This window comes from Ipomoea nil, unplaced genomic scaffold (genome assembly GCF_001879475.1).
Source record: "Ipomoea nil cultivar Tokyo-kokei standard unplaced genomic scaffold, Asagao_1.1 scaffold0688, whole genome shotgun sequence".
Classification (NCBI taxonomy): domain Eukaryota; kingdom Viridiplantae; phylum Streptophyta; class Magnoliopsida; order Solanales; family Convolvulaceae; genus Ipomoea; species Ipomoea nil.
Window position 1 is genome coordinate 6,393,052 of NW_017617116.1, and position 12,234 is coordinate 6,405,285.

General features: G+C 35.6%; 2 protein-coding genes across 3 annotated transcripts; one reads left to right on the plus strand and one right to left on the minus strand.

Annotated features, from left to right (window-relative positions):
• Positions 1–75: 75 nt before the first annotated feature.
• LOC109175629 (leucine-rich repeat extensin-like protein 6) lies at positions 76–2,297 on the minus strand. 2 transcript variants are annotated; one of them, XM_019324932.1, is made up of 3 exons: positions 1,677–2,297; positions 602–1,266; positions 76–503 (listed from the first exon to the last, which is right to left on the minus strand). In XM_019324932.1, the coding sequence occupies exons 1-2, from the start codon at positions 2,217–2,219 to the stop codon at positions 625–627; spliced, it is 1,185 nt and encodes a 394-aa protein (XP_019180477.1). In that variant the 5' UTR covers positions 2,220–2,297; the 3' UTR covers positions 76–503; positions 602–624. The 2 variants fall into 2 exon arrangements, with proteins under 2 accessions (XP_019180477.1, XP_019180476.1); XM_019324931.1 differs by having other exon boundaries at positions 76–1,266.
• Positions 2,298–8,674: 6,377 nt separating this feature from the next.
• LOC109175630 (serine/threonine-protein phosphatase 5) lies at positions 8,675–12,022 on the plus strand. The gene is made up of 8 exons (XM_019324933.1): positions 8,675–8,944; positions 9,933–10,026; positions 10,133–10,183; positions 10,283–10,456; positions 10,605–10,781; positions 10,941–11,060; positions 11,208–11,341; positions 11,565–12,022. The coding sequence occupies exons 1-8, from the start codon at positions 8,805–8,807 to the stop codon at positions 11,626–11,628; spliced, it is 954 nt and encodes a 317-aa protein (XP_019180478.1). The 5' UTR covers positions 8,675–8,804; the 3' UTR covers positions 11,629–12,022.
• Positions 12,023–12,234: the final 212 nt, after the last annotated feature.

The following is a 12,234-nucleotide window of genomic DNA, read 5'->3' on the forward strand; positions in this document are numbered from 1 at the left end:
ATTTGAGTTTTATTACTTATTTAAAAAATCCAAAATTAGCTGGCAATAAAGAAAATTACGCAAATGCCAGGTCAATACTGCGACAACAGAAATATAATAATATTATTAATTTATTTTTATTACAATATGATCAAAGTCAATGCTTTGGTTAAAACTAATTCCAAAAAAAAAAAAAAAAAAAGACTAATACACTGAAACAGAAATATTCCTTACATGTACGTATCTCACCCTTTTTTTTTTTTTTTTTTTTTTTCCTTGTATCAATATACAAAAGAAAAATAACACTTTTAATCCTTAAATTATAAGAAAATAACACTTTTGATCGGTCAATTATATTGTTACTACTTTTTGTCTCTCACAAAATTCAGAGACGGAAAAGACCACTTGATCACCGATATAATTGATAGACAAAAGTGTTGTTTTTTATAATTTAAAGATCCAAATTTGTCATTTTCCCATGCACCCAATCAAGTTAAATCACACAATTGAAAATTTGTACCAATCAGACAAACTTTACTAGAGAATGTAAACATACATAGATCATTCTTTTTGTTCGACGAGGTTCGAACATAAATTATTATGTATGTTGTTTTGCCCGTAAAGTCAATGGTTTTTATGCTTTGATTAGAGATAGTGGTAATGATGTGGGGGAGGGGGTGGTGGGGGAGAGGGAGGAGGCGGTGATGGCGGCGGCGGAGGCGGTGGGCTTCTAGGTCGACAACCTAAGACACTACAATCCACCGGTTTAGAGTAAAAGGCCTTACATGTCTCCGGCGACCTTTGATGAGGCCAGTACGGAATGCAATTCTTTTTGTCATTTTTGTGCTTCACTTTACGGCAAATCTCCGGTGCACTGCAGAAGTAGTTGTAGGAGTAGGTGAAGTTTTTCAGCCTGGGAAGCTCGCAGATGCTCGCCGGAATCTCGCCGGAGAGTTTGTTGTGCGCCACGTTGAGCTGCTCCAGCTTCTTCAGCTTCCCCATGGACTCCGGCAGGCTCCCGACGAGGTTGTTGAAGCTGACGTCGAACACTTTCAGCTCCTTCAGAAGCCCTATCTCGTCCGGCAAACACGCGCCCAAGCTCACGTTCATCAGGATAATCTCGCTCAGGGTTTTCCGCATTTTGGCTATGCTCGGCGGCAGACATCCTCGGAGGTTGTTGTTCGCGAAAACAAGAACCGAAACCGGCGAGTTTCCGAAGTTCCTCGGCAATGTGACGGTGAAATTGTTGTGGTTCACGAAAAGGGCATCGAGTTTCAGGTCGTAAACCTGTAACAATTTTCCATAGTCAATGAGTGATTTAGTCAATTTTTACCGCTATTAACTTTTAGTAACAACTTATTGCTTCAAAATGCTGATCAAAACAGTTTTTTCTATAAATTTTGTGAGAAGGTCATTTTACATGTAATCAGCTATCAGCTAATAGTTAATTTACCAAATATTTTTCTACAATCAGCTAATGTTATCAACTAATTAAACTCAATAACTCAGCTGACAGCTATTTACCAAACATCGAAAATAGTTGACAAAACCATTAATGTTTCTCTAAGGGTCTACTATTTCAAAGACAACATATAGGATGGTGATATCGACTATGAGTCTATGACTAGAGACATTATGAGCTTTGGCTAATACGAGATTTGACTTCTAAGTTTAATTGAGTTTATGTTAGGGCATACCTCCTTGGGAATCTTTCCTTGGAATTGATTGTAGCGGATGTCCAAGAACTTGAGCTTGGGGAGAGAAAGAACGACGGCGGGGAAGTCGCCGCAGAGGAGGTTATTGCTGACGTCGAGCTCGAAAAGGAGGCGGAGGTGGGAGAAGCTCCGGGGGAGAGTTCCGGTGAAGCGGTTGGAGTTTATATGGAAAAGCGCCAAGTCGGTGAGGAGGCCGAGGTCTTCCGGCAATGTGCCGGAAATATTTGCATGGTTTAGGTCAATCCCGGCGACTGTACGGATCTCCTTGTCATCCGGCGCCGGAGCACAGTAAACTCCGGTGTAGTTGCAGACGTAGGGGCCATACCAATCCTTGGTGAAATTCTTGGGGTCTGCAGTGATGACATGTTTCCAAGCTTGGAGAGCAATGAAAGCATTGTAAAGTCTAGGGTTTTCAAATGGAAAAACAGGAGGCCCATCATCGTAGGCTTGATGGGAGGGTTTTGAGAAGAAGAGAAGGAAGAAGAAGAAGCCATAAAAGGGCAGCTTGAAGTTGATGATCTTCATGGTTTTCTTGGAGTGTATGTTGTGTTTGAGAGATGTATAGTGTATGTATTATGCGAGTTGGAGGTCAGGTGCCACAAGTTTTGTGAAACAAGGTTTCATATTTAAATACCTCTTGGTAAGTGATGATTGAAGGGTGCAAAAGAATTTTTATTATTTAATTGTATTAAAATATATGTACTTATCTAAAATATGTATTAGTAAACATATAAAATAAATGCAATAATAGAAAAGAGGGTGTTGGGAGGGGATTTCAATGACCTCAGTCTATAAAGGAGTAGTTAAATCAGTTTAAGTTGTTATAGATGATCGGTAACTAAGAAGACCAATATGCCACCAGCTTAATTAGGTTGTCCACTGATATACTCAAACTAAGAAGGTCAATATGCCATCCAACAGTGTGTTGACCGACTCAAACCAGCTTAATTAGGTAAGTTCTATACTGCTGAAAATTATGGAATTTTCGACCACTTGAAAGTGATATTAAATCAAGTCGAAAGTCTTGTTCCGACCACTTTTGGTATCCAGAAAAACCTTTGTTGTTATTTCCGACCACTTTTTGTTTTCGACTTGATTTAAGATCACTTTCAGGTGGTCGAAAATTCCATAATTTCTAACAGTTATATTAAGAGTTAAACTGAGAAGTTGTGATTACCAAACCAGTCGCGGGACCAACTTGGCTGATCACGGTTCATGTAGCGGTCTTGGTGGATGGAAATTTGAACATTGACTAAATCCCAGATGAATTTCATATGTAGAATAATGCATGTTTGGAAGGTTTTGAAAGGATCTTACTTTGTACGCTTGACCTCACTTACCTAGAGTAGTTAAATATGCATTTTTTTAATGATTTGTTTTTGTTTTTTTTTGTTTTTTTTTCTATGTTTGTTCTTTATATATATGGCGGCAATGCAAGTAGGATTATTATATATAATAGCAAAATTAAAATTAAAACTAATGATATATGTTTGTTGATTTGCAGACGAAAATTGGATGAGGGGATTAGCTACTGATCTCACCAAAAACACGGTTTGTAACATATATGGCTGAACTAATCTTTTTAATTAATTGATCACTAAGATATAGCTTTATTGAATATGATGAACACAATGAAACAATTTTCTTTGGCTACTATTTAAATATAATGTAAATATTTATATGTATAGAGCAAATTAATCTTCATGTATTAAGTTGCTACTTGTTATCTCAATTCAATGTGATCAACCTGGGAGATGAGTGGAAGGTAAGGACTCATCCATCCTTAATCAAAGGTCAATAATGGTTCGATCATTGCCTTAGGGTATGGAGTAGCATTAAATCTCAAGGTCAATTATCCGTTCGACGGTAAAAATCCTGGGTACACCCAAAAAATTAATATGATTTTGATGGGGATTATACCCCGCAGATACGGTGACCTACGGTCGGGCAGCGCCGGGTGAAGAACGCTCGACTGGTCGTCCCGCCCGATCACTAGTACGCCCCGATCGCTACCCGGTCACCCGATCATATGGTCTCCCGCGCTCCGCTCTACAGTCGACCTGGGTTCGGCCGTTAACCGCGGTAAGACCGGGTAGCTCCACGGCTCGTTTCGGCCAGGATGAAGGCTTAGGTATCGTCAGAGGTTGCCTGCCACGTGTGCGGCTGCCTGCCCCCGCAAGACCCGGTGCATGGATGCCACATGCTCGTCATGCCGGAAGGCCGGGCACTGCTCCCTAGTTACCTGAGAGAGGACTTTTCAACTACTAGAAACACTGTAATTTAAAGCTTCTCGGTCACGTTATACGATTGGTCAGCCTTCTATTGTATCATATTGTTACGATGATTTAATACATATCAGATTTGATAGAATTTTGCTCGACCTTCAACGTGTTTTGATAAACTATACATGAGAGGTAAACCGTAGTATGAAGACCTTAAGCATAGGCGGCTCGATCGAAAGGCCGGGTATTATTCTACAACTCTATACGTACTACATATACATACATGTATACATACCAACTCTATACTACATATACATACATGTATAGATATGTATGTATGATTGATTGATACAACCACTTTGTTGTAGAATAAAATTAAAGGGGTATCATGCATTGACCAAGTAAATGATGCGAAAGCTCCTTCTCAACGAATAATATATGAAATTTCAACGCACAATATAATTGCACTACATTCTTTTTCTAATAATTCTACATTTTGATGATTGAGAAACGCCATAGGCTTTAGTTTACCAGAAGAGGTTAGAGCTACCGAATGATATGATGGACAATGTTGATCTACCAAATCTTTTATATGGAAAATGGGATTAAAAGGACATGAGAACACTGAACACCTCCATGTAAAAAGTGTGGACACATTCACACCCCATCTTAAAGAAATTAAAGGTTAAGATCTTATTATTATTAAACTTTTAAGGACAGTCATCACCATCTTTGAGTAATATATATGGAGCATTAATTATTTCAAAGGTATATTAATTAGAGACCACACAATGTACGTAATACATGTATATCTATCTAATGTACACATTGATTGTCAACTGGATAATAATTCATATTTTACACAAGTAAATATTGCATAAAATACACTCCAAATAAGTATGTCTGATCTCTCAGCAGGCGTCGTAAGAAGCACAAGTTGTGATTAATATATTAATGTATGTGTTCCTGCGTCTAACTTGGTATTATGTTGTGCATAGTAATCTCATTGCTTGAATATCACACGCAAAAGTAGGTAAAACATTTTTTTATTATTATTATTTTTTATTTTTTTTTAGGTTTCAAGGGAAACCCGCATTCTATAATTATATATTCTATAATTATATATTCAAGGGTGTGTACTAGGTAAATCTTACTTTTGTGTAATAATCAGTAAACCACACAAGATATTAAGATAAATTGTACTAGGAAGAGCTTATGTGATGGGCTTGACCGAGAGGGTGTTGATAATAATTGGACTCGTGACCTCTTGATACTAGAATCGTGCTCTACCCACTCGATCACCCCTCTCATTGAGACATTTTAAAAATATTTTTGTTTATCTTTTAGTTAGGAGTGTAAATGAGCCGAGCAACTCACGAGCCACTCGGTCAAAGCTCGGCTTGAGCTCGAGCTCAAATGTTTTAGACTCGTGACTCGTCGAGCTGCTTGCGAGCCACACGCACACATATATAATCATAGCTGAGTGGCTCGCGAGCCACTTGGTCAACTTCGAGTTAGCTCGAGCCGGCTCATTTCATAATCAAATCAAACTCGAGCTTCAATTATATTTTTGAGCTCGAGCCAACCTGAGCTCAAACTCGGCTCAACTCGTTTGCACCCCTACTTTTAGCTGGCAAGTGGCAATAATTCATATGATGATTGTTTGCTTATGTGCTTTGAGCACATACCTTGTGCAGTTGTGATGTGAAGTGTGCTGGATAATATAATCCCATTTGCTATATAGTAATATAGATATATGTATTACCAAACCTTGTTGCCAGGGTCAAACAATGGAACATTGGTCGGAATTGCAAATAATAATTCCACCATTCATTTTTTTCAATCTCTTTCAATTATAATGGTATTCTTAATTATACTTTGTTTTAAATACAACAGAAAAAAAAAAAAAAAAAAAAAAAACAAACAAACAAACAAACTGAATAATAGCTACATAAATCGCGCCAAAGATCAGACATGCCAATAAGGTTCTTAAGCAATAGAGAATATAATGCAGGTCCGAGCTCCCAACAGTATCTCAAAAACATATTACATTAAGCTCAATTAAGTTGGGAATTGGGATACCAAGACTATGTGATCTAATGGTACCCGGGTTGGACTTCCATTTGAAAGGTTACGAGAAAATATATTAACAGATACTACAATGTAATAGGGCCTGGGATACTGGCCGGCCTAAAGACTGGATAGGGTGACAATGTTGGTCTTTTATATTTTGATACCTTACACCTTTTGTATTATATTACGAATTAGGTGTTACTCTCAAGCTCTATCATGCATTTACCAAATACCTTTGTATCAACATTTTACCAAATTATCAGATTTATCTTGTTATAAGTTCATTTGTTCTAAAATTCCTAATCCACGTCATACACACGCCAATAATTAGCACATAATATATGCACACATACATGTGACCAAATCACTAAAGTCTAAAGAAAGCAACGGACCAATTGCAATTAGTGTTGGGATCGGACTTTAGTTTTGGATTCAACTACCAAATTCAGGAGACTAAATTGATCTCAACCGACACACATTATGGTATGTATCTGCTTTAATTTCCACACCGTCATTAATTAATTAGAAATAAAGTTAACAAAGAAAATATCAGTCTGCAGTAGAAAATGTCAAGTATAATGAAGTGAATGAAATATAATTATCGTATATAAAGGTTACGATTTACTAGTTTGATTTTTGTCAACACATTCTCAATCAAGCTCGTTACATATGATTTTTTTAATGTAATTTATCTTTTATGTGTGATTTACTGCGTGTACATCATTAGATAGTGACAACGTGTTTTCCTCAACAGCGTATCCTTAAATTGCATTACATTTTTATTTAAAAATAGTACACGTCTCATACAAGATAATCTCACACAAGACTAATATGTTATTTCAACATTACAACTACATTTCATAGCATAAAATGACTTAAATTTATAAGATTAATGTTACATTTCTCTCCCGATTTCACCTTCTACTTTTTACTTCATTACATTGCAATATATGCTTAGTTTTTTTTTTTTTTTTTTTTGGATTAATAAGTAAATTTTTCTAATATTTAGTGGGATCTGTCACTTCATATATAGCATCAAGCCATCAAGTAATTAACAAAAAAAAAAATATATATATTGTCAAGTTATTCAAATTAAAATAGTTGAAAAGTATATAGCAGATTAGCAGTTGAGATTTCCTCAAAATATAAAAATAACATACGTACACAAATTTGAAAAGTAATACTTCCATCATTTTTTATTTAGTATCTTTTTCTTTAAAAAAAATTATTAGGAAGATGAAATATTTATGTAGCGGTCGTATAAAGTTAGGAGTTGTTGGGAGTTAGAGTTTGATTTGTTCTCATCTTTTAATTAAGACTAAGATTTTGTTGCATATTAATTAATTAAAATGTAAAACCACACTTTATAATATTAATAACTTTATGACTGCTTAATTAATAACGCAATTTATTTTTAAAAAATAAAATTTGAATTGGTAAAGTAAATGCATGTCATGCATGTGTTGAAATTGTTAAGTCAACTGAAATTTTAATAAAATTTTTGTTTTCTTCTTTTTTCCTCCTTCTGGAAGGCGACAACAGTGACGAGGAAGAAATATTTGAGACGGCGAGGAGTTATATTATTCCCTCTCCCACCGTTAAGTAGGCCGGGTTTAAATATTTGGAACTTTTTTAATTACTATTCACCATACATTTAAAGATAATTTTATTAGATAAAATATAAACCATAAAAGTAAAAACTTGCTGGCCAACTGCAGTATTTTTAAGCTACTTGGGTTGGTAGTCCTTCAATTCTCATTGATCTTTCCAAGTCACCATAGGACCTTATCAAAGTTTGATATCATATTTTATTTTTCATTTGGAACCTAACATCCTCTCTTATCATGTTGTTATTGTATATTGTGTTTGGTAAAATTGTATGTTTTTACCATTAGATTAAGTTTAAGAATGGGCAATTGGATGTTTGGTTTGATTGTTTAATAATGAGCGTTTGGATGTTGGATTTGATACATGGGTTAAATTTAAATTAAATTGAAATAGTTGGGTTTAATATTTAATTTAAGTTTTCAATCGCGATTGATAAGCTAAGCCACAACAATTACATAGAAGAGATAATAATAGTTACGAAGTTATTAACTGTTCTATTTTACTCTCACTATGCATGTATCAAGTGAATTTTTCAAGAACGATTCATGACTAGTTTGTAACCAAAATAAACATTTCCTTCAAAATTAAAATGGAACAATCAACTGTAATTTGGACTTAATTAAGCATATTATACTCTAATCGAGTGAGTCGGACAATTGACTTGATAATCACAATGTTTTAAGTTTGACTTTCTGTAGGAGTTAATTAGGGTTACAAATTTACAATGTAAGTTTTACCCAAAATACACTTCGAATAACTGGTGCAGAGTTTCTCATAAATTAATGTCTAATCAACATATTTTCTAATGCTTATTTAATATAACTTTTTATTTGGAGTACATGAAAAAGTATAAAGTATGGAACTAAGAACAAAAATGGTTAGTAAATCGGGCTTTAACTTAAAGTCCATTTAAATCACCCCAAAGGAAGCCCAAAAGGCCCAAAGAGATCACATGACTTATTTCTTATTGAAAGCTAGTGGAGCCAATTGAGAAAACTTTTACTTTTCGGGGTCAATCTAGAATTCATGACAAATTCAGGGAGCAACATAATAAAATCTAAAAAGAAAAATTAAAAAAATAATTATGGGGCAAGAGAAGGAGATCTAGAACCGGGAGAAAGCTTAGCTCTCAGAAACCCTAAGAAGTAAGAACAGTCCTTAAACCCTAACCCAAATTTCTGCAAATTTTCTGAAAGGGAAGACGACAATGGGAGATTCAGATGCCAAACGGGAAGTTTCATTGAAAGATCAAGGCAATGAATTCTTCAAAGCTGGGAACTATCTCAAAGCCGCTGCTCTCTACACTCAGGCCATCAAGAAAGACCCGTCAAACCCGACTCTTTACAGGTGCTTTGACACAATTAATGTGCATTTAAGCAATATGCGTTGGGATTACACTGTACTCTGCTTCATATACTGGCTGCTCGAGATCTCTGCTTAGATAATGTTAGGTGTTAAGTAGAATCTGTCGTTGTTTGCTTGTGTTATGGATTAACGAGAAGGGAGTAAGGAGCTGATACTTTCTTTGTAGAGTAACTAACAAAAGGAGCAGCTTTTTTAGGGCAGGAGTAGTTTACTGTTTATTTTTCTGCTTGATGAATTCTACTTATTTCTAAGCAATTGCTTTACTATCTTTATCTATGCTTGATGTTGTTTTGCATCACCAAAAAATATTGAATTTTGGGATGCAAAGGCCGGCCAAAAAGAAAATCTATAATCATGATGCATAGATGAAATTTCTAAACGTCCGTCCCACTGTTCCACCGTTCAGGATCCATCTAATGTGATCCATTCGACCGTTCTAAGCCAGGCTCAATTAAATTCAATTCACCTCGTTGATTAACAGTACGCTGTTGATATTGGTTTTAGACTTTCAAGTGCAGGCATTATGTTAGCATAGAAAATTCCACTTTTTGTGTAGTGTAAAGTCGTTTACTTCTGTTAACCTTGATGCTATGTTAACACAGAAATCAGGGTTTGGCTCACTTGATTAATTCATGCCTGGCCTATAAAATAGTTTGAGACAAATCCTACATGCTCTTTACATGTTTCCAATTTGGCTTTTGTGTGAGATTTCTGCCTTCCTTCTTTGCTCTGTATATGGTTTTGTTTTGCATAATGTTTCTTTTCATCCACTCTTAATATCTAGTCATTGCAATCTCTGATGTTTATGGCTACAAAACAGATTGAAAAGAAATGGAGGCTTGTCTAAAATTAAACAATTAGAATTTGTGATTAAGATCTACAGTTGCATTTTAAAATTCTCGACTACTTGTGACTTTTTTGACCATTCTTTTTCTAATGCATTTTTAGCATTTTTCCTTGTCTTTGCCAGCAATCGTGCTGCAGCATTTCTACACCTGGTTAAACTCAACAAAGCACTTGCCGATGCAGAGATGACAATCAGTTTGAAGCCAGACTGGGAAAAGGTATTCTCCCAGAGTCTCTGACAATTTTTTATGGCTACACATTCAAGACATAACTTTATTTACACGTTTTTACTTTGTGTACCTAATGGAACTGCTTGTGCCACAGGGTTATTTTAGGAAAGGATGTATACTGGAGGCAATGGAACGATATGATGAGGTATGTATGAAATGTCTTTTTCCATCTATCTTGCAGCTATTTGCCTATTTTAACAAAACCATAAATTTGATGCTGATGTTACGAGTTTGTATGATATAGGCACTGGATGCTTTCCAGATTGCATTGAAGCACAATCCACAAAGTTCAGAGGTATCTAGAAAGATCAAATCACTTAACCAATTGGCAAAAGAGAAAAAGCGAGCTGAAGAAGTGGAAAACATGAGATCTAATGTCAACATGTCAAAGCATTTGGATACATTGAAATCTGAACTGGTAAGAGACTCTTACTATGATTATTCTTATTAGATATAAGCTTAGTTACTATTGGAAGTTATACATAACGACTCTGTAGAAGGTAGTCATATCTCGGGGATTCAAAATGAAGAGTGGCTAAACTCGTTTCTATTTTACATTTTTGCAGTCGGAAAAATGTGGAGCTGAAGCTTGTAATGAAGTTTTCTCTTTTCTTGTTGAAACAATGGAAATGGCTGTAAAAGCATGGCATGAAACTTCTAAAGTGGACCCTAGAGTTTATTTCCTTCTTAACAAGGAGAAGACAGATACTGAGAAATATGCTCCAGTTGTCAATATTGACAAGGTTTGAATCTGATTTTGTTTCCAAATTCTTGTCGTAGTTGAGGTTGTCTTTGTTTTACTTCTGACTTTTCCCCCCAGACTTGTATATGACTCTCATTTTGCCTTCTCCTTCAAGTCTTCAACATGTTATATAATTGTGCATTTTTCTTAATTGTCTCAGGCCTTTGAGTCACCACATACACACAGCAGTTGTTATTCTTTCCTCAGACAATATGCTGAAGATTCATTCTCTCATGCATCATGCTTAGTTGCACCCAAGAATATTATATCTTATCCACAGGTTGGTTTTTAATGTTTATGCCTTGCCATTTGAAATAAGGTTGAAGTTATAACTAGGAATGCAGAAACCTGTATAGGGGCATACGTGCCACCAAATCCTGGAATGATAAATATCATCTTATAGCATTTTATATACAATTAACTGTAGGTCTGGAAAGGTCAAGGATCAAGGAAATGGAAACATGGTCAAAGTGATGGATTTTTCATTCAATTTGAATCACCTTCTACACGCAAGCTCTGGTTTATTCCTAGTTCAACTGAGAACGGAAAAATCTTGTGCAGGTCTCTTACCCTCTCTTAACATTTACTTTGTTTAGGTCATTGCCATGATAATACCTCTCCTCTAGACTAAACAAATAACTAAGACTAATTTGTTTGAAATTATATAATAGCTGCTGAACACAAGATTGAATGCATATTTAGATTCACATAATTGACTAACACATTTGACAAACAATGGCTTCATTTGGTCATGCACTTAAGAAATCAATCGTATTTTCTTCAGGGATCCGGTGTCTTTGGATATAAGTGTACATGAACTTATTCCTCGCCTGTTCAAGCAAATATAGGCAATACTGGTCTGAAGTCTTGGTCAGAACTTATTCTGTGGCTGATGACCTTGAAAAAACTGGGAGTCCTATGGTTACGTAGACAAGATCCCTGTAATGCTGCTTTGGTACGGTGCAAGGTACAAAATTGGAAGACAGCACTACAGCAGCTTCACAACACAGGAATGCGTAGGACTCCTACATGTATGCATTATCGAACCTTGGTGAGAGTTTGGGTGAGCTTTTTATGCAGTGGTGTTTTCATGGCAATTTCACCACTAAGTTTAATTTTGCAAGTCTGATCTCTTCTTGTATTTGCGAGCCTTGATTGTGATGAATTGCAGATTTAAAAAATTTTGAATGCTTCAGTTTTTGAAACTTGGAGTAAGATGAAGTAATTATTTTTGCCAATGGCAGTATGGCACTTCTATCCATTTTCTTTAATGATTCCAAAACTTACAGAACATGCAGAAATGTTGAAACCTCATTCCTTGATAAAATGGTAGAACATAATTATACTTCAAAGGGAATGAATTCATGAAATGGTAAACTTTCTCACCACTCATGTCGAGTATAACATATTGCAGCTCAACTCATAACTTTTTCTCTTCTCTTCCTCATCATCTA